Below are 20,668 nucleotides of genomic sequence, written 5' to 3'. Positions count from 1 at the left end.
TGGGTCCTATTCCCTCAGGGCGTCCGTGCACCGCGGTTGCCACGGTGCCGCCAAGCGCGGCTGTCGCGCGGCCCCGGTGTCAGCGGCGATGGCGGCGGGGTCGGGTGGGAGTGGGGGCTCTGGGGGAGGCCCCGGGCCGGGCCCGGGTGGGGGTGGGGGCCCCGGCGGGAGCGGCCCAGGACCGGGGTCCGGCGGGGGTCCGGGCAGCGGCGGGGAGCTGCACCCGCGCACCGGGCGCTTGGTGAGCCTATCGGCCTGTGGGCGTACAGCGCGGCGGCAGCAGCCGGGCCAGGAGTTTAATCACGGGCTGGTGTTGAGCCGGGAACCCTTGCGCGATGGACGCATCTTCACCGTCCGCATCGACCGCAAGGTGCGGAGCTGGGGCCGCGGAAGCGAGATGTGGAGGGTGGTGGGAGGGGACTGGAAGGAGATGGGGGAGGCCAGCCAGGGTAGTCCACATCACCGGGTACCGAGAGGGAACCGCCAGACAGGACACCAGGTGATGGGCGGGAAGGGACCATGAAACGGAAACATTTCAGTCTCAAGGAGAGCTTGAGTTTTCTTAAGACCCAGGAGCAGGGAAGGGACATGGGGCCCCACCCACTATAATGACTAGGGAGCAGATCTGGAACAATTTTGGGGAGATGGAGGATGGAGAGATGTCAGAAGTGTCAGAGATAACCAAAAAAAGAACAACCATTGAAGGACAAACTCACCGGTTTGGCCAGAAAGATGGGTGAAGAGAGATACTCAAGGAGCAAGAGGTGTGTGTGCCTGTGCATAATGTGGTGAAGAGGCCGGATGCACAGAGGTAGAATTTGGGAGGAGAGTGAGTTTGAGTGCAGCCAGAGCCTAGGAGAGAATTAGGCCATATACAAGGAGGGAGAAAGCCATGTACAAGAGCAGGGAATATGGACACGGAGAGCTGTGAATTTGGCTGGTTGAGGGGCCACAGAGACCAGGGAAGTTAGAGGCGGCAAGGGGCTGGGGCTAGGGAATTTAGCCAGCGTGGTGGGGAAAGGCATGGTGTTGTAGACAGTGAGCACCACAGTGCAAAGCAGAGTTGCTAAAGGAGAGCGGGCCCAACCATCCCCTGAGACCAGAGTCCAGAAAATACCTTGTGGGACTGGATCTCTGGATGGTGATGCCTCGTGTCTCAAGAGAGCAAAGCCAGTTAGCTGTCTGAGAGGTGGGAAGAGGGGGACACAGTGGCCTGTGAAATGTGGTTTCCTAGTGGTGGGAGACCCATTCGTGGCCCATCCTGAGTCTCTGTCCACCACCCCATCACAGGTCAACTCCTGGAGTGGCTCCATCGAGATTGGGGTGACGGCACTGGACCCCAGCGTGCTGGACTTCCCAAGCAGCGCCACGGGGCTGAAGGGGGGCTCGTGGGTAGTGTCAGGCTGCTCGGTGCTGAGGGATGGACGTTCTGTGCTGGAGGAGTATGGGCAGGACCTGGACCAGCTTGGCGAAGGGGACCGTGTGGGCGTGGAGCGCACGGCTGGCGGGGAGCTGCGGCTCTGGGTGAATGGGCGGGATTGCGGTGTGGCCGCCACGGGCCTGCCAGCTCGTGTCTGGGCCGTCGTGGACCTTTACGGCAAGTGCACCCAGATCACCGTGCTACCCCCTGAACCGGGCTTCAGCCCCCCTACTCCCATCCCCACACCTCCCCTCGAGCCCTCTGCCCCCGCTGAAGATTCTGCCTTGGCTGAACAGGGGACCTCTGGGGATGAAGGTGAGAACACAGCTGGGGCAGCGGTGGAGGGGTGGGGCAGAGAGAATGGCTGAAGGAATGGGGGAAATGTAGTGACAAGTGGGGTATGGGCAGGGCCACTCAGACCCCCGAGTCTGTTGAAGGGGAGAGCAGGGGCTAGAGGAGGGGTGTCCTGGCTGTGGGCCCTGCAGCAGGGGCTGAACCCTTATTCCCCTCCTATCCCACCTGGTCCCCAGCCTTCATGGTGTCCCCCGCGCAGGCCCGGCCGGAGACGTTTCCTAACAGCCTTGAGTCGCATAATGGTGAGGGCTCCGGGGAGGCCCCGGGAAGGGGGGCGGGAAGTGAGGTGGACAGGGAGGGACCTCAGGAGAGGGGTAGGGGGAGCGCGGCAAGCCTGAGGATGAGAAGACTCATTTCTGCTTCCTTCCTCCGCCCTGCTATTGCAGAATTTGCCAGCATGGAGCTCTCCGAGGTGGTGAGCAACGCCATCCTGTCTGCCTACAACGGGGGGCTCCTAAATGTGAACCTGAGCTCCCCACCGGCAGGGGAAGCACCGGGGCCTAGTGGCACTGCCACCTCACCCATCCTCACTTCCAACGATGCCCTCCTTTTTCATGAGAAGTGTGGGACCCTCATCAAACTCAGCAACAATAATAAGACGGCAGAGCGCCGCCGGCCCCTGGATGAATTCAACAACGGGGTTGTCATGACCAACCGCCCACTCCGGGACAATGAGATGTTTGAGGTGTGCAAGGTCCTGGGGTCTGGCTGGCACCTCACCCTCTGGGAGCTAGAGATGGTGCTTGATGCTGGAAGGGGGCGGGGGTGGCCTGGGGAAGAGCCAAAGGCGCAGAGTTTTTTCTCTGCATTTACATTCCCCGCCTCTCCCTTCCACTGTCACTGCACCCAAGATCCGCATCGACAAGCTCGTAGATAAGTGGTCAGGCTCCATTGAGATTGGTGTCACCACCCACAACCCCAACAATCTGGAGTACCCAGCCACCATGACCAACCTGCAGTCAGGTACCAGCCCCCGGCAGGGTGGGCGTGCCCTGTGGTTGCTGAGGTGAAGGGAGCCCGTACCCTAACCAGGGTGTCTGCTTCCCCCCAGGCACCATCATGATGAGTGGCTGCGGGATCCTGACCAACGGCAAGGGCACCCGCCGGGAGTACTGTGAATTCAGTCTGGATGAGCTGCAGGTGAGGGTGGGCTCAAAGCGCGGGCCACTCTCCAGGGGCGCCCGGGTACTGTGCAGCCCTGCCTGGGCACTGTGCTCTCTGACCTAGAGCAAGGCCCTTTATCTTTTGCTTGAAGGCTCCTTCTGAGAAGGCAGGGTTGCCCAACAGTTAGGCACTCAGATTTGGGAGTCAGATGGGTTCAGTTCCTTTCTGTGTTTGGCCATTTGTGATAGTGACCTGCAGCAAGAAACTTACCCTCTTTGGTAGTTGTTTCTTCTTAATGTCTAGAAATGAACCTGTCAGTAGTTTTCGACAGATTGTCATGAGGGTTAATAAGTCGGTGATGATAAACTGGTGTAACACAGTGCCTGACTTGCCTTGAGCATTCAGAGTGGTCTGAGACACATGGGAGCCTTTTGGAGCTGTTTCCCTGTCGCATGGTGTGGTGGGAAGGCTCGAAGACCACTCTGTTCTCACAGTCCCCAGGACAAGTCTGGAGCCTGATTGTGAATGGATTCCAGGCTGTTATTTTTCTGCTTTGAATAGGAGGGCGACCACATTGGTCTCACGAGGAAGTCCAACTCTGCCCTACACTTCTTCATTAATGGCATTGATCAGGGTAAGGGGAAGCTCAGAGAGAGCAGCTGGGCCAGGGCTTTTGCTGTGAGGGGGTCTGTATCTCATTCTCTTGCCTGTTTCATACTCCATCTCCCTATATTGACCCTTCTCCCCTCATCCCCCCATTCCCTGTGCCTTCCACCCCCACAGGCGTGGCTACCCCCTTGACGCCCCCAGTGGTGTACGGTGTGGTGGACTTGTATGGGATGGCTGTGAAGGTGACCATCGTCCACAATAACAACCACAGTGACCGCCTACGCCGGAACAATGCCATCCTGCGGGCGCTGTCCCCTGAGGGTGCCCTCCGCCGGGCTGCTCCTGCGGCCCAGGCAGAACCCGAGCGCCTGCTCTTCCACCCCAACTGTGGGCAGAAGGCAGCCATCACCCACGAGGGACGCACTGCCCTGAGGCCCCAGTATGGCCCATGGGGTGGGGAGAAGCCTGCGGAGGGGCTCTGATGGGATTGGGGGGAGGAGTGGGGCAGTGGGAGGCAGCAGGAGTCTGGCGTGGGGCGTCCTGGACAGAGAAGGGGGGCCTCTTGGAGTGTGAAGTGTGGCTGCTTGACTTGGGCAGTGGGTGTCGGACAGGCATCTCTGGGCTGAGCTTTGGCACACTCAGTATGTGTGTCGGGATCTGAGTCCCCACTTGCTGTGCCCTCAGTGCCACCGACGACTTCAATCATGGCGTGGTGCTGAGCAGCAGAGCCCTGCGGGACGGAGAGGTGTTCCAGGTGCGCATCGACAAGATGGTGGACAAATGGGCTGGCTCCATTGAGATTGGTGTCACCACCCACAACCCTGCCTACCTCCAGTTGCCCTCCACCATGACCAACTTGCGCTCTGGTGAGCTCCCAAGAAGGGCAGGGCCAAGATAGGGTGCTAGGGGGGAAGCCGTCCCTGAAGCCCTGAAGCTTGTTCTCTGGCCCCGCTTTCACTTGTCACATTTATGATGACGCGTTCAGTGGCTGAGGAGTGCCATGTGGACAGGGCCTGTGGCTGGCTTGGGAACTGCAGAGTTTTCTTGCCCTGCTCTGGGAAGAAAGCAACTGTCAAAGAAAAGGCAGGCTGGGCTAATGGCTTTGAGGAGTAACGTGGGGACCGCTATGTAAAGGAGAGGAGCCCTGGCTTCCCCCCTATGGCCTCTGCCACTCCTTGTCCCCCTAGGGACCTGGATGATGACAGGGAATGGGGTGATGCACAATGGGACGACCATCTTGGACGAATATGGGCACAACCTGGACCGGCTCAAGGTGGGAGAGTGGGGGTACCGCCAGGTGTCGGCAGTGGGGAGGTAGGCAAGGTGGGGCTGCTGCGGGACCAGCCCAGGCAGGAACTCCGCCTGACTCCTCACTCCAGCCCCCGTTCTTCCAAGGCAGGGGACACGGTGGGCGTGGTGCGGCGGGAGGACGGGACTCTCCACTTCTTTGTCAATGGGATGACTCAGGGCCCCGCCGCCTGGAACGTGCCCCCGGGCGTCTATGCTGTCGTCGATCTCTATGGCCAGGCAGCCCAGGCCACCATTGTGGACGACGTGGGTGAGGGCCGGGCTGGGCAGGGGTCGGGGTGGCCTTGGGAGGCCTCAGAGACAACTGTAATCCTAATGGGTGAGGTCCACTCTTGCAGAGGTGCCCCAGGTCCCTGAGCCACTCCCTGAGGGGAACAACCAGGTGTCTCCAAGCTCCCCGTCATCAGGGGCCGGGGGCTCCGACCTCCGCTTCCACCAGCTGCACGGCAGCAACGCAGTCATCACCAACGGCGGCCGCACTGCGCTCCGCCACAACTGCCGCAGCGAGTTCAACGATGCCATCGTCATCTCCAACCGGTCAGTGTCGGGATTTCATGTCCCCACTTTCCTACTACCCAGCGTCGGCCACCCAAGTAGGGCCTGTCTGATGGCCATTCTCCCTGGCAGGGCCCTGAGGGATGGAGAGCTGTTTGAAATTGTCATTCAGAAGATGGTAGACCGCTGGTCAGGCTCCATCGAGGCTGGTGAGGGGCACGTGTGTGGGTGTGGGTGTGCGCGCGCGCGGGTCGGGTGCTGGCTGCAGGAGGCTGGGGGCTCAGCTCAGACCCACCCCTGCCTCCTTCCAGGAGTGACCGCTATTCGGCCTGAGGACCTTGAATTCCCCAACACTATGACGGACATTGACTACGATACGTGGATGCTGAGGTTGGGCTGTCTGCTTTGGGGACCAGCTGGGCGGGGCTGGGTGGAGTTGGCTGGGATGAGGGACGCAGAGTTGGCGCATGTGGTGGCCATAGACAATGACAGACCTAGGGGTTCTGGCTGCCCAGTCCCTTCGATTCTGGGAAGCCCTCCCCCCAGACCCTTAGGGTAGCTCCTGCTTTTCCCGGGGGGGATCTCAGGGATGAAGGACACAAGATTGGGTCTCAGACCCCAGATCGAGATCCCAGTCCGAGGCACTGGAGGGTTCCGACAAGCAGAGACTGGGCAGAGTCCTGTGTGGGGAGAGGAAGCCGGGAGGCTGACCTACTCCTTCTGTCATCCCCCCAGCGGCACAGCCATCATGCAAGACGGTAACACCATGCGCAACAACTACGGGTGTGACCTTGACGCACTAGGCACGGGTGCCCGCATCGGCATGATGCGCACTGCCAAGGGCGATCTGCACTACTTCATCAACGGCCAGGACCAAGGCGCTGCCTGCTCAGGCTTGCCTCCCGGTAAAGGTGACTACTCTGTGGCTTTCGCCCTGCCACCTTCAGCCCAGCCCACCCCCGGCTATCAGGCTCCTGACCCCTTCCTTTCTTACCCAGAGGTGTATGCAGTAGTGGATCTGTATGGCCAGTGTGTCCAAGTGTCCATCACCAATGCCACCGGCCCCATGGACAACAGCCTGGCGACCAGCAACACTGCCACTGAGAAGTCATTCCCCCTGCACTCCCCAGGTTCAGCCGGCAGGGAAGGAGGGAGGGCTCTGCCTGCCTGCTGTGGGCCTGGGGGATGCAGTTTCCAGGTCACGAAAGCTGTTCAGAGATAGGCTGGCTGCAGCAGCTGCAGACCGAGGGGAAGGGGGAGGGATCAACCCGTGGTGGGAAGCAGCCAAGAAGAGGGGAGGAGGTTACACCTGGTACACAGGGCCTGGACCCTTCCCCGCCACCAGTGGGCCGGGACTCCGTAGCTGGGCGTGGCAGGTTTAGGACTGGGTCTCGCCACGGTGAAAGAGGAGTCAGGGGTCTTGAGAGAGCACTGGAGATGGGACCTCTACGTCAACTTCCTGCTTCACCTGAAAGCTTTGCCTGTGTCCTGTCTGAAGCCTGCTGCCCCAGTCCTCCCCCTTCCTCTGGTGCCATCTTTCCACAGCGGCTGGCGTGGCTCACCGATTCCACAGTGCTTGCGGCAAGAACATCACCCTGGAGGAAGACGGCACAAGGGCGGTGCGTGCGGCCGGCTACGCCCACGGCCTTGTCTTCAGCACCAAGGAGCTCAAGACCGAGGAGGTCTTTGAGGTGGGCCGTGGCGATGTGACAGAGGAGGTGGCGGACCCTTCACAGCAGGGCCAGACTGCTTCCCACCCTCCTGCCCCACAGTGCCACCGAGAGTTCCTCTCTCTCACAGGTGAAAGTGGAGGAGCTGGATGAGAAGTGGGCTGGTTCCCTCCGGCTAGGGCTGACCACACTAGCGCCGGGGGAGATGGGGCCTGGAGCGGGCAGTGGCCCGGGGCTGCCTCCCTCCCTGCCAGAGCTCCGGACTAAGACCACCTGGATGGTGTCCAGCTGTGAAGTGAGGCGCGACGGGCAGCTCCAGAGGATGAACTATGGCCGGAACCTCGAGAGGCTGGGGGTGAAGCAGCTGACTTCAGGGACCGGGGCGGGCCTGGTAGTCGGGGTGGCGGGGAGAGGCGGGCTGAGCACTTGTCCTTGCCTCACCTTGGCCCTAGGTGGGGAGCCGTGTGGGCATTCGCCGAGGGGCAGATGACACGATGCACGTCCTGGTAGATGGAGAGGATATGGGGCCTGCAGCCACCGGCATTGCCAAGGTAGACCCAAGACCTGCGTCGGGCCTGGGAGTGGGGTTGAGGTCCTCCACTGATCTCTGACTTCCGGGTCTGTGTGCCCCCAGAGCGTGTGGGCCGTGTTGGATCTGTATGGGCCAGTGCGGAGTGTTTCTATTGTCAGCTCCACCAGGCTGGACGAGCCAGAAGGCACCCAGCCTCCTTCGCCCAGCTCGGACACTGGCAGCGAGGGCGAGGAGGAGGATGAGGGCGAGGAGCACAGCCTGGAAGTAAGAGGCAGCAGCAGGGCCCACCGGGCACAGGGATGGGCCGTTGGTGGCCCGTTAGGTCGTCTTCAGGTTCTCTGATCCAGCCCTGGGTGGGCGGAGGCTTATCTGCAGGCTCTGTGTCAAGCCCAGTGGGGTGGCTCAGGCCTTGCGTCGGCCGCCCCGCAGCTCAGTCTCTCCTCCACACCAGGGCCAGAATCAAGTGGCTGTTATGCCCACAGCCCTCGAGTTCCTGGAGAACCATGGGAAGAATATTCTCTTGTCCAACGGGAACCGCACAGCTACACGAGTGGCCAGCTACAACCAGGGCATCGTTGTCATCAACCAGCCCCTGGTGCCCCAGCTGCTGGTCCAGGTGGGCCTCACCTCCTTGTCCCCAGTTTCTCTTGCTCAGGGTGACCCAGGGCCAACCGTCCTGCAGAGAGGCTTTTCCAGGTTGAGGACAAAGTGGAAGGCATGCCCTTTGGGTGAGCTTCCTGGGCTTTTGTTCATATCCTGTGGTGGCAGTTAGATCAGTTTCCAGGAAGTACCCACCTGGGGCCTGTGACGAGGGAAGCAGTGGGGAGGGCCTGAGGGATGCCAGGGAGACTCCTGATTCTGTATGTGAGAACAGGGCATGCTTTCCAGAGGAGGGGGTCTTACGCTGCAGACTACAAGATGTCAGAGTTAGGCAGGTGAAGAAAGCCCGTGGGGATAAGAATCCTTTTAGAAGCAATAGCAAGACCAAGGCTGAAAGAGAGAAGGACACAGCTGAGTTTGCAGTTTCCGGTCCGTCCAGGCATCAGAAGGGGTGGCATCCCAGGCCACACTGCGGGGTGCCATCTTCTCTTCCTGGCTGGGGTGAGGAGCCCGGTCCTGCAGGGTGGGTGACCTCTTTGTAGGAGGCCATGATTGCGGAGTGGTTGCCTTCTCCCCAGGTACGGATAGACTTCTTGAACCGGCAGTGGACATCTTCCCTTGTCCTGGGAGTCATCACCTGCCCACCGGAGAGGCTCAACTTCCCTGCTTCTGCCTGTGCCCTCAAACGGGCAGCCTGGCTGCTGCGGGGCCGCGGGGTTTTCCACAACGGTCTCAAGGTGGGTAGGGAGCAGAGAGAAGGGGGAGGGGCTGGCCAAGAGGGAGAAGAGGGCCCCTAGCCCTGGAGCTAGGACCGTTGGTATAAAGGCGTCCTGTAGCAGATGGGCAAGGGTGTGAGCGGCGTTACCTGGACAGTCTCGGGCTCATCGTCTCCTCCTACATCCCTGCCGTGGAGAATGTTGCGGGGGGTGGGGCTGGGGGAGGTGGAGTCTAGGTAACTGAAGCAGGGGCAGAGCCTGGGCAGTGGGCAAGTGTGGAGGCAAAGCCCAGGGACTGGCGACCCGAAGCTTAGTGAAGGGCAGGGGTGGCTGCTGCCGGTGGGAGTCTGATCTCTGGGAAGACAGCAGGTCTCTCCTCCCAGATCTGTGAGAAGTTTGGGCCAAATCTGGACACGTGTCCTGAAGGCACCATCCTGGGACTGCGGCTAGACAGCTCTGGGGGGCTGCATCTTCACATCAATGGGATGGACCAGGGAGTGGCTGTGCCAGATGTCCCCCAGCCCTGCCATGCGCTCGTGGACCTCTACGGGCAGTGTGAGCAGGTTAGTGGCAGCGGAGGCGGGGAGGAGTGGTGCCTGGGAGGCTGGGCTGTCCGAGGACAGCGGAAGTCTGGAGTTCAAGGAGGGGATCAGCAGGCTCTGGGGGCTGGTCACACTCTGGCTGACCACCCCTCTCGTCTGCAGGTGACAATCGTGACCCCTGAACCAGGGGCTGCCAGTGGAAAGAGTGCTGGAACCCAAGGGGACATGGAGAAAGCTGACATGGTGGATGGTGAGCCAGCCGAAGGGGCCAGGATCCCACCTCACCCCCACCTTGTACTTCTGGCCCCGGGTCCCGTGACCTGTGCCCCCTCTGCTCCCTCAGGTATCAAGGAGAGTGTGTGCTGGGGTCCACCGCCCACTGCTAGCCCCCTCAAGAGCTGTGAGTACCACGCCCTGTGCTCCCGTTTCCAGGAACTGCTGCTGCTTCCTGGTGAGTCCCCAGTCCCCCAGAACCTGGCTCATTCCCGGCCAGCCCAGGGCCATGGCCAGAGCCCTGGAGACCAGGAGCAAAGAGGCCACATGGCTGACACCCAGGGTGGGAGCCATGCCACAAAGTCCACCACTCACTCTCCACAGAGGATTATTTCATGCCTCCGCCGAAGCGCAGCCTGTGCTACTGTGAGTCTTGCCGGAAGCTTCGAGGGGATGAGGCCCACAGGCGCCGTGGGGAGCCCCCGCGGGAATACGCTCTGCCCTTTGGCTGGTGCAGGTTCAACCTCAGGTACGTATGGGGCAGGGTCATGCTTCTCTCTCACTGTTCTTTGCCCCCGAGAGGGTGTATGGTGGAAGACAAAACTTCTTGTCTCGGGAGTGACCTCGGGGAGCCAGTGACCTTTGTCCTATCTGTCCACCTCGTAGGGTGAATCCCCGCCTGGAGGCTGGGACACTAACCAAGAAGTGGCACATGGCGTATCATGGGAGCAACGTGGCAGCCGTCCGGAGGGTGCTGGACCGGGGGGAGCTGGGAGCAGGTACCGCGGCACCGGCAGAGGCCGGGCAGGCTGGGCCCGTGGGCCGTGGGGGGGCCATCCTGACCCAGCTCTCCTCACAGGCACTGCTTCCATCCTGAGCTGCCGGCCCTTGAAGGGAGAGCCTGGGCTGGGGTTTGAGGAGCCTGGCGAGAACTGCGCACCTCCTCGAGAGCAGCAGCCCCCTCCAGTGCTGCTTTCCCCCTCCCTCCAATATGCTGGGGCTGAGGCCCTGGCATCCAAAGTGCAGTGAGTACACAGGAAGGGGGGGCCTGGGGCCACGTGGGTCTCCATGATTCCCTCTCCTCTCCCACCTTGTCTCCCTAGTTCCTCAGTCTCTACCCAGCCCATTCTTCACACAGTCTTTGCATAAGTACCACTTATTTTGTCCTATCACAGAGAACAAAGAAGGGAGCCCTGGGCATGTGGAAGTTATGCCCTCTCTTGCTCTAGAATGTTTATGCATAATAAGTATTTAGTATTTTTAAAGGTGACAAGTAAGTACTATGGAAACAAAAAGAGTGAAGTGGGTCAGAAGTGTGGTTGGAGCGGGCGTACGGTATAGGGTGGTCCGGGTAGACATCATTAAGAAGGTGAGATCTGAGTAAAGACTTGGAGAAGGCAGGAGGGAGTTAGGCAAGCAGGCATTGGGAGGAAGGCCATTTCAAGTAGAGAGGACGGCTAGAGCCAGGTCCCTGTAAGGAGAGATTGCTTCCTGAGAACAGCAAGGCCAGCTGCTAACTGTGGTGGCAGCTGGAAAGGGGGAGAGGTCCTGGGCCCAGAGGTCTCACTGCCCTATTTATGCTTCTTGCCTGACAGATTCCGGGACCCCAAATCCCAGCAGACACACCAGGCCCAGGTGGCGTTCCAGGTGTGTGTGCGCCCTGGCTCCTACACCCCCGGACCCCCTTCCGCTGCCCTCAGAGAGCCTCCCGACCCTCACTTCAGCCCAGCTGAACTTGAGTGGGTAACCAAGGAGAAGGGGGCCACACTCCTCTATGCCCTGCTGGTACGGGTGGAGTGAGGGGTGAGGCCGCACCACTACAAGCACAGTTGGGCCTCGGCCCGTGGACTCTGAATGACGACTGCCACCACCTCACTCCAGCGACCTACGGCATGCTCAGTGCTCAGCCTGGCAGATGCACAGGAGCATGCGGGCAGACTCTCAGACTAGCTGGGAAGCGGAGCTGTCTCCGTGCCCAGGGCCCGGACAGTCCCTCCCTCCGAGGTGAAGGCGCAGCGGGGAGCCCGGCCGCAGGCCCTGGGGAACCCTCTCCATGCACTGATCTGGGGAGCACGACTCCCCGCGACTCCTCCCCCATACACTTAATTTATTTCCGTTTCTGTTCTGGTTACTGTGAATCCCAGAGGAGTCTCCCGGTGCCCCACATGAAGCTGCTTTTCCGGCCCAGGCGGGAGTGGGGAAGGCGGCGCCGGGGGTCGGGCCTCTGTACAGTTGTTACTGACTCTGATTTCTAAGGAGCCAATAAACGCCGTCTCAGAGCAGCCGCCTCGGCCTCTCTCGCGCGCGCCTCTCGCCTCCCGGAGGAGCCCCGGCCCCGCCACGTCAGGGACTCCGCCCGCGGGGTCGGCCCGGTAGGGGCGTTTCGCGGTGCGCGGCCGGGGCGCAACGGAGGCGTTTGGACACCGCGGGCACCCGTCGCGGGCGCTACCGCCTGCCCCGCCCCGCCGCCCCACCACCCCACCCAGCCCAACCCGCGAGCCCGCGGCCGCCCCGACTCCGGAAGGATTCGGCCGAGCGGCCGGATGTGACGCCGCGGCCCAGGCGCTCGGGAGGCCGCGGAGAAAGCGACGAGAAGGCGGGTAGGGAGGGGCCGGCGCCCGGGTGGCGGGCAGGGGGCGGGAGCGCCGAGACCCCCGCCCGCGCACGCGGAGGAGCCGCGCTGAGGGCCGGGCCGGGCGGTGGGCACGTGACCGGGGCAGCGGGCGGGCGGCTTCCGCCCGGCCCGGCGTGCTCCCCCTGAGCGCCCGCCTCCCCGTAGGCCCGGCCCGAGGTCTGGCAGCCAGCGACAGAGCCGGGCGCCCACGGCCCGATCGCCCCCGGCAGCACCATGCCTGCGCTCCTGGAGCGCCCCAAGCTTTCCAACGCCATGGCCAGGGCGTTGCACCGGCACATCATGATGGAGCGGGAGCGCAAGCGGCAGGGTGAGACGGGGCCAAAGCGGGAGGATGCACGGCCCGGGGAGCACCGCTCTCCCAGGGCTGACCCCCCACCCACGGGCAGACCAGTGCACGGCGGCCGAATCTAGAGGGATGGACAGCCCCGTTGTGGTGGGGATTAGAGGCCACACCTGAACTCCAGCGCCCTGGAGCTGGGAAGGACCTTGGAGAGCACCTAAGAAACCTCCCCGTCCCAGCCCCCTCGCAGTGATGGGGAAGCCTGTCCCCTCCCAGTGCTCTTGGTACTGGAGCAAGTACCAAGAGCACTGGGATAACCAGTTTTTGCCGGTCTTCATTCTCTAACATTCTAATTGTTTAATCCTCCTGCCACTTTCTCGTTCTGCCTCTTATTCCAGAGGAGGAAGAGGTGGACAAGATGATGGAACAGAAGATGAAGGAAGAGCAGGAGAGAAGGAAGAAAAAGGAGATGGAAGAGAGAATGTCACTAGAGGAAACCAAGGAACAAGTAAGCAGTCTTTTCATCTCTCCTAGCTCTTTCTTCTCTTGGCTCTCCTGCCTTCACCTTCTCTCCCCTCCCCAGATCCTGAAGTTGCAGGAGAAGCTTTTAGCCCTACAGGAAGAGAAACATCAGCTTTTCCTGCAGCTCAAGAAAGTTTTACATGAGGAAGAAAAACGGAGACGAAAAGAGCAGAGGTGAGATTGGAGAGCTAAAAATAAAATTGGGCCCAAAGTGTAACTGGGATCAGGTAACAAAACATCAGTGTTTAATGGCAAACGGGACGGGGAGGGGGGTGGGGAACGGGACGGGACGGACTTGTCTTTGACCTGCCTTCCTTTCCCTCCAGTGACCTGACCACTCTGACATCAGCAGCATACCAGCAAGGCCTGACCGTTCACACTGGAACTCACCTCCTCAGCATGCAGGGTGAGGATTAAAGAAACTGCTCGTCAGAATGCGCCTTCTGGTAGGTTGCTGCCTCATTTCAGCATCATGAAGCCCCACTCCCTCTCTAGGGAGCCCTGGAGGACACAATCGCCCAGGCACCCTCATGGCAGCAGACAGAGCCAAACAGATGTTTGGACCCCAAGTGCTTACGGTAAGAACAGTAGAAATGGGTGTCTAGGCTGAATTTTTTTCCCTACTACTACCACCCAGACCCCAGCATGCTTACCAGCCAGCACTGAAGTCATGAGTGTGTCCCACCAAACTGTGTAGGGAAAATGGGGCACAGTCACTTGAGTTCTTGCTTCATGGAGTTTACAGGCAGTGAGTTCTCATCTTTTCTCCTTAGACCCGGCACTACGTGGGCTCAGCAGCTGCTTTCGCAGGGACCCCAGAGCATGGGCAATTCCAAGGCAGCCCGGGCGGCGCCTATGGGACTGCTCAGCCCCCACCTCACTACGGACCCACACAGCCTGCCTACAGTCCTAGTCAGCAGCTCAGAGGTCAGCGGTGGGAAAGGAGGAAGAGAGCTTTCCTCAAGGCCCAGAGGGAGGAGTGTGGAACAGGCTACGAGGAGGTTCTCATGACTGTCTCTTGCCTCCTCAGCACCTTCCGCATTTCCTGCAGTACAGTACCTGTCTCAGCCGCAGCCTCAGCCCTATGCCGTGCACAGCCACTTTCAGCCCACCCAGACAGGTGACAGACACCCCACACAGGGCCCAGTTCCACGGGTCCTCCCTTCCTCCTTTCCCCATTCTCTACTCACTTTACACCCTTCCTTCCCACCTAGGGTTCCTCCAGCCTGGTGGTGCCCTGTCCTTGCAAAAACAAATGGAACACGCTAACCAACAGACGGGCTTCTCTGACTCAGTGAGTGGAGCCTTGCGAGATCAGGGAAGGGCTACCTATGCTAAGGGGAGCCACAGGCTGCCTCAGCTAACTTTGTTCTCTGCAGTCCTCCCTGCGCCCCATGCATCCCCAAGCTCTGCATCCAGCCCCTGGACTCCTGGCCTCACCCCAGCTCCCTGTGCAGATGCAACCAGCAGGAAAGGTAAGGGTGGTAATCCAGCCTGTGAGAATTCCTACACAACAGGGAAACAGGATTGGGTAGGATAGGTGGTCCCCACCCCCATTTTCCCTTCCTCCCTTGGGATGGCTCTCAGTTCGGCCTGGAGTGTAAGGGAGGGCACACACACTGACAAAGCCCTCCTTTCATCACCGCTGCCAGTCGGGCTTTGCAACCACCAGCCAGCCTGGCCCTCGGCTCCCCTTCATCCAGCACAGCCAGAACCCGCGATTCTACCACAAGTGACCATACCACAAGTGACCATCAGATTTGATCTTCAACCTTGCCCCCAGACCCTGCCGTGGGGGAGGATCCCTGGTGTGTCCTAGTCCCAAGCCAATAAAATCTACCTGCCACTGACCCTGGCTGCGACTGTCTGTGTTGCCTCCCACTGGGCTGCTTGGAGGGTGAGGGGTGGCTGGCAGGTCCATAGGAACCACAGCGGGGGACAGCAGGTTGGTTGTAATGAGCTCAGCGGCAGAGTTCAACCTATACTCTTATTTTTGATTTCCAAATTGACGTTATAGTCAGCAAATACCGATTTAATTCGAAGCAGCAGCTGAGTTGGGGGCTTCATATTAAACTTGTAGTTTTATTCAGGTTTGATTTTTAACAAATGTGTCGGGGAGAGAGCCCGCAGGAAAGGGTGAAGCCCATGGGGGCAGGGCCCTCCCAGATGCCTGAGGAGGGGGCAGGTCCCCTCCCCTCTCCTCCTCTTCCCTTCCCATCTAAAGGAATTTGGGGAGAGACATAGGCAGGGGAGGGGGCTGGTCCCCAGTCTGTGGGGGTGGTGCTTGGGAAAAAGGGCTATTGGGGAATAAGGGACCAGACCAGGGATGAGTGGGGGAAGGGCACAAGGAACATTTGCCAGAATCCACAGCTTTCTGATTCCAGATTGAATTAAAAAAAAAAAAAAAAAAAAAAAAAACACCAAAAAAAAAAAAAAAAAAAACCTAAACCACAAGCAGCACCCACCCGGTCTCCCCCACCAGGGCTGTAGTGCGAGGGGAGAAGAGGAGGGCAGCTTCACCAAGGCCATGGTTCACTCACTCCTGGCCAAGGGAGCAGGGTGAAGGGCAGGGGCTCCCCGACAGATTGAGGGTGTAGGGGAAACCAAAATAAAACGTCAAATAAATCGTGTAGGAGGAGTCCAGCCAAGGGCCAGGCCAGAGCTGGGCCAGGCTGGGGGAGGGGGCCTCTGCAGGCTGGAGGATCACTGCTGCCACCACAGCCACCCTGGGTAGAAGAGAGAAACCAGGTGAGACAGGATAAAACCTTCAAAGGGAAAAAGGGTGAGGGGAACAGCACCACAGTCAATTAAGACCAAAGTAGCTCTTTGATGGAGATAACAAAGTGCGTGAAGGGGGCTGGGGGGAGGGGTGTCGCCACACTCACCTGGGAGCCAGTTATTTTGCCATGGCCTTGATTGCAACAGCTGCCTCCTCTGTCATGGCAGACAGCACCGTGATCTGGGGGAGCATGGGGGATAGTCAAGTCTGAGCTCAGAGAAAGAAGCACAAAGAACAAGGCTGGGCATAAAAGAAAGAGGGGGGGCACCATACCAGTATCTCTTCTCCACAGTCGTACTTCTGCTCAATCTCCTTGCCAAGATCTCCCTCAGGCAGACGGAGGTCCTCTCGCACCTCCCCGCTGTCTTGGAGCAGTGATAGATACCCATCCTGGATGCCAATCAGCTGGGGGCAGACAGGGAAGGAAGCTGAAGGTAGGCCCAAGTAGCCTGAGGATAAAGGGTCTGATGGGCAAACTAGGGTGGGAAACTGCTAATACCAAATACCCTCTCCTCCTGCCAATCTCCCTTCTCTCAGCACAAGGTCTTCTGGCCAGTCTCTATTTTCCTCCCACAAACCACTAACCCATCTACATCCAGACCATCTACATACCTGGAAATCGTTCCTTTTGATGTTGGGGACATCCATATTATGAGTTGACGGGCAGATATCTTCATATTTCTTCCCAGTAAAGATGTCAATACCAACCAGATGGACCTGTATGCATGCATCACATCAAAGAAAAACCCAACCAAACTCTAGGATGGAGGAGATAAAGGCTCAAGTTATCCCCAGCTAGTGAGGGAAGTCGGACTAGGTTGTCAGGACAAAGAGGAGTTGGAAATTGAACCAATCAACTCAAGAAAGAAACACTAAAGCTTCCACAAAGAGCCTGGGGCCAAAAGACCACCACTGAGACTGGAGTTGACAGCACAAGGGAAGGTTGTAGGACAGGCTTGGAGCAGCCAGTTACCTCGAGCTATCAAAACATTAACAAGAAACCAAGATCCTAGGGGAGCAGGAGGAGTCTAGGTGTAAGTTTGGAAGAAGTTTTTTGGACATCAGCATAAAAGGCTGAGAACTTGGAAAATAAGGAAGGCCGAAGGAAAAGAGCTGAGAAAACAGGAAGGAATGAGAAAGAAGAGAGCCGAAAAGAAAAAAAGGACTTGGGGGGAGAACAGAAAGAGCGATGCATTTAGCAAATAAGAAAACAGAAAGAACAGAGAACGATCTAGACATCTGGGGGTAACTCAGGATGTGCCAAGTCAACAGAAGACAAAAAAACTGATCTGGGAACGAAACCACAAGAAATTCAACAAGGGTGAATCAGGCTGAACTTCTGAGAAAAGAGAAAAAGTAAAGTTACAAGGAGGGATATAAGAAAAATGTTAGGACCTAAGGAAGCAAGGAGGCTCCAGGAGAGGTGGCAGGTAGAGACACTCTGATGCTGCATCAGAGATCCAAGGGGAGAGGTGGCACTGGAGAGTGGGGCGGCAATTTGGAAAATAAGAGGTGTACACTGGAGCCCCTCCGAGGGATGTTAGGATTGGAGAAATCCTGGGCAAAGTAATGGAAACAAAGAGAACCTACAAAGACTCAAATGGACAAATAGAAAAAGTGACGGAGCAGCTGAAGAGCCAGAGCATAAAGGACCACGAAGAGAAGTTGGAAACACACAAAGATGGAGAAAGGGGGGATTCCAAGGATGACAAGGTACAGAAGGGTAACCAAGGAAGAAGCTGAAGGCTGGTGTAGTAGTTGAAAAAGGTGTCCAGGGCTGAGTGCTGAACACAAGGAACTGGATGGTAATAAAAGAGCTAAAGAAGATAGGGGGCTAGCATTGATGACAGCTGGTGGGGAAGACAAGATATGGAAATGAAATTCTAACCTTGGCATGGCCGTGCTTGCCAGTCTTGGAGGTTGACATCTCCACAATCTTACATGGCCGGCCTTTGAGCACCACAAAGCCATTCTTACGTAATGCTGAGCACTGCATCGGGAAGGTGGCTGAGGCCCCTGCATCTCCTGTCTCGAAGTCCAAATCATCTGCCATTTTAAGAGGCTTCGACTCCAACTAGAATCAAGAAGAGAACTAGGGTCAGTAAGAATAGAATTAACAGGGTCTCCGATTTATCCCACTCTACTCTAGAAACACTGCTTCATTTTCCCCCCAGCACTTTATTCCATTACCCACGTAAAATAAAGTTCCTAGATTAAATACTGATTGGAATCAAAAATACTATGTGTGTGGCAGTGGGAGATAAGCAGGATTCCCCACCCCAAATGAAAGCTAAAGGGGTGGCCCGGGATAGAAAACGCTCCCGGAAGTCAGGATGTCAAATCTCTGAGATGGGCAAAGGCCTAATTCCTGGTAGGGGGAGGACTCAGGTGTTGCTTGCCACTGAAAACCAACCACCCCTCTTCCCCACACATAACCAGGGCTATAATTAGGTGAGCAGCTATGAGCCAGCAAAAGGGCGGGGCTAATGTGGGGGGGGAGGGGTGGAGACCGGAGGACAGGGAGCCCCACCCGTCTCTGTTACACCCCCCCACCCTATCCACACACGAGCCAGTCACTGGTACAGGAAACCACAAGGCCTCTTTGGGGGATTCCCGCCTCTCCAACATGCATTTGCAGACGCAGCCGAGGGGGAGAAAGTAAAGTTGTTTTCTAACTGATCTCCCTGCCAAACACCTCTGCTTTCCCAAAGGGAACCCAGGAACCCAGCCTCTCCTCAAGGGCCCTCCCACTTTTCCCAGGATGCACCGGTCCTGTCGGCTTTTCAGGCCGGGCCTGTACAGTCAGTAGAAAGTGGGAGAGTGGGGAGTGGTGAATGACAATAAAATGAAAGCAAAAGGCTGGTAGTAGTTAGTGAGTAGTGTAAATTATACTAGGCTAGCAGAGTTAAGGACCCTAAAACCAGGAACTCCCAAATCAGACACAACGAGAAAGACAATGACAAGGTGAAGAGCACCTATCAAAGCGGGTAACTCATCTGCCCGGGACTTTAAGGCGCTGTCGGGACGACCGAGAAGAGTTGGGCTCCCGTCCAATCGCCCTCGGTTTCCCACTTTCTCTGGCGTCCCAGCACGGACAAATGCCACTTACACCTGGCTGGCGACCTCACTTCACAGGATTGGGGAGAAAGCTCCAGGGGCCCATGAAGTGGGGGAGCGCTAACATATGCCCACAGCGAGCTCACCGAGGTGATCAAGATCCGGGCCTCGGGCTTCTCCCACTCCTCAAAATTCCAAACTCCCTTAGGCGCCCGCAAGGACCACCTCTCTCTGCGCTGGGGGTTGCCGGCTCCCGCCCACCATGTGGCCGCCCGGGGCTTCCGGTGGCCGGGACCTGGGGGGAGGGGTCCCCGCGCTGCCATGCGGCCCCCGTCCACGTCCAGCCATGCGGCCTCCGACCCCACGGGCAGCCTCTCATAGGGAGCACTTCCGGTACTACCGCCGCCCCCTCCCCAAAGGCCGCGCCAGGCCGGAGCCACGCAGCCTCCCCTCCCCCCCGCCGGCCGCCAACCCCCCCCTCCACATGCCCTCTCACCGAACAGCCCCCTCCCCCACCTCACGTGGCCGCGCGGCGCCCGGTTCTCAACGTCCCAGGTACCCTTACCCCGGCGGGCCAATCTTGCCCCCGGCCCTCGCCCCAGCTTGGCCGCCCGGCGGCCTTTCCCGCGTGGCGGCCTCGCGACTCGCCGTCCCCCGCCCTGCGTCGCTCCAACGTCACCGGGCCAGCCCCAACCGTCACCCCGCGCGCCAACCGGGTCGCGCGCCCGAGCCTCTCCGCAGCTCGCGCCGCTCGCAGACCGAATCTCGTGCGGCGGCGGCGGCCGCCGCTCCCCTCTGCCCCCTCCCCGACCCTCGCGCAGTTCCATCTCTACTCCCAGGCCCAAGCCAAGGTTCCGCGCACGCGCGCCCTGCCCGCTCTCACCTCGCGCGAATGCACTGACTCGACCCCGTTCACTCGCGGCGAGCCCAACCGCTGCCTCAGAGCCCGCTGCCGCCGCCGCCGCCGCCTCTACCGCCGCCGCCGCTGCTGCACACGGGTCTTAGTACGCAGGCGCCGACTCCCCACTGACCAACCAAGCAGCCCTGTGACAGCCGCGCAAGCGTGCTATCTATCTCCTCCGCCCTCCACCCCCGCACTGCGCAAGCGCACAGATTCTCCCGGCTCTCCACCCTCCCTCCCACCTACCCATCCAATGACGCGCATCCGTGACCCCGCCCCTCACAAATCCTGAGTTCGTCCCACCAGTAGGCAACGCGCAGGCGCATCCGGTTTTTTAAGCCCTTCAACCTCCCATTCCATCCCCGTGTTAGACCACCAGCCCTACCGGATAGTTCTTGCGCCTGCGCAATAAGGAGCCCTGCACTCCACACCCTCTGAAGGAAACGCCTCGGCCTCAAAGCGCATGCGTGTTGGGAGTCCTGACCGCCCCTTCCACTTCAGACGTCGTCTGTACGCCAGGCGTTGAAAAGACCACGCCACTGTACTGCTGGTGTCGTCTAGAACGCATGCGCCTTAGGAAACGCCCCACCTCGACTTTAGCTGGGCTTAAGACTCACACGTTTCAGAAAACTTGTACTGTGGGGTGGGTCCTTGGTGTCAAAACCCATTTCCCCGCTTCCCCCTTACCCCGGTTCCACACATGCGCGAGAGAGCTCTTTACGCTCCACTCTTACCAGCGCGCTAGTGTGGTCGGGTTACCACCCATCTCAGCTTCACTTCTCTGAACTGTGCGACTCTGCTCTGCCATAGAGTTTCACCCAGAAAGATAGAGCGGTCCTGTCCCAGCCACCATCTTGTTTAAACCCTCGGTCCATATTGGTCTCTATGGCTTCCATAGAGGCCGGTCTACTTCTGAATCCTAAAATAAAGA

General features: G+C 59.1%; 3 protein-coding genes across 11 annotated transcripts; 2 read left to right on the top strand and 1 right to left on the bottom strand.

Moving 5' to 3' along the window:
• The first annotated feature begins 2 nt into the window (after positions 1-2).
• On the top strand, positions 3-11,845 carry NEURL4 (neuralized E3 ubiquitin protein ligase 4). 6 transcript variants are annotated; one of them, XM_082441579.1, is made up of 29 exons: positions 3-370; positions 1,291-1,735; positions 1,951-2,016; positions 2,161-2,459; positions 2,626-2,737; positions 2,826-2,914; positions 3,440-3,512; positions 3,662-3,926; positions 4,172-4,353; positions 4,675-4,760; positions 4,867-5,041; positions 5,134-5,332; positions 5,423-5,499; positions 5,602-5,680; positions 6,026-6,201; positions 6,289-6,420; positions 6,836-6,981; positions 7,091-7,315; positions 7,413-7,511; positions 7,595-7,756; positions 7,944-8,108; positions 8,671-8,829; positions 9,192-9,371; positions 9,513-9,600; positions 9,694-9,801; positions 9,948-10,092; positions 10,230-10,342; positions 10,423-10,588; positions 11,159-11,845. In XM_082441579.1, the coding sequence occupies exons 1-29, from the start codon at positions 89-91 to the stop codon at positions 11,361-11,363; spliced, it is 4,698 nt and encodes a 1,565-aa protein (XP_082297705.1). In that variant the 5' UTR covers positions 3-88; the 3' UTR covers positions 11,364-11,845. The 6 variants fall into 6 exon arrangements, with proteins under 6 accessions (XP_082297705.1, XP_082297707.1, XP_082297709.1 ...); XM_082441583.1 differs by having other exon boundaries at positions 6-370; positions 4,883-5,045; positions 6,026-6,195; XM_082441580.1 differs by having other exon boundaries at positions 6-370; positions 4,883-5,045.
• A 165-nt stretch (positions 11,846-12,010) lies between these two features.
• On the top strand, positions 12,011-14,850 carry GPS2 (G protein pathway suppressor 2). Of its 3 annotated transcripts, XM_082441637.1 has the most exons (11): positions 12,011-12,163; positions 12,343-12,505; positions 12,877-12,986; positions 13,062-13,174; positions 13,327-13,406; positions 13,496-13,578; positions 13,774-13,927; positions 14,031-14,120; positions 14,215-14,294; positions 14,380-14,475; positions 14,653-14,850. In XM_082441637.1, exons 2-11 carry the CDS (start codon positions 12,412-12,414, stop codon positions 14,734-14,736), a joined length of 984 nt encoding a protein of 327 aa, XP_082297763.1. In that variant the 5' UTR covers positions 12,011-12,163; positions 12,343-12,411; the 3' UTR covers positions 14,737-14,850. The 3 variants fall into 3 exon arrangements, with proteins under 3 accessions (XP_082297763.1, XP_082297761.1, XP_082297762.1); XM_082441635.1 differs by having other exon boundaries at positions 12,877-13,174; XM_082441636.1 differs by having other exon boundaries at positions 12,045-12,159; positions 12,877-13,174.
• A 212-nt stretch (positions 14,851-15,062) lies between these two features.
• EIF5A (eukaryotic translation initiation factor 5A) lies at positions 15,063-19,930 on the bottom strand. 2 transcript variants are annotated; one of them, XM_082441650.1, is made up of 6 exons: positions 19,720-19,930; positions 17,668-17,853; positions 16,392-16,496; positions 16,053-16,184; positions 15,886-15,959; positions 15,063-15,726 (listed from the first exon to the last, which is right to left on the bottom strand). In XM_082441650.1, the coding sequence occupies exons 2-5, from the start codon at positions 17,830-17,832 to the stop codon at positions 15,897-15,899; spliced, it is 465 nt and encodes a 154-aa protein (XP_082297776.1). In that variant the 5' UTR covers positions 17,833-17,853; positions 19,720-19,930; the 3' UTR covers positions 15,063-15,726; positions 15,886-15,896. The 2 variants fall into 2 exon arrangements, with proteins under 2 accessions (XP_082297776.1, XP_082297777.1); XM_082441651.1 differs by lacking the exon at positions 19,720-19,930 and adding an exon at positions 19,402-19,521.
• Positions 19,931-20,668: the final 738 nt, after the last annotated feature.

This window comes from Balaenoptera physalus, assembly GCF_965194825.1.
Source record: "Balaenoptera physalus genome assembly, chromosome: 20".
Taxonomy (NCBI): Eukaryota; Metazoa; Chordata; class Mammalia; order Artiodactyla; family Balaenopteridae; genus Balaenoptera; species Balaenoptera physalus.
Note: the sequence above shows the minus strand (reverse complement) of the source record. Positions and strands in the feature narration are given on the sequence as shown.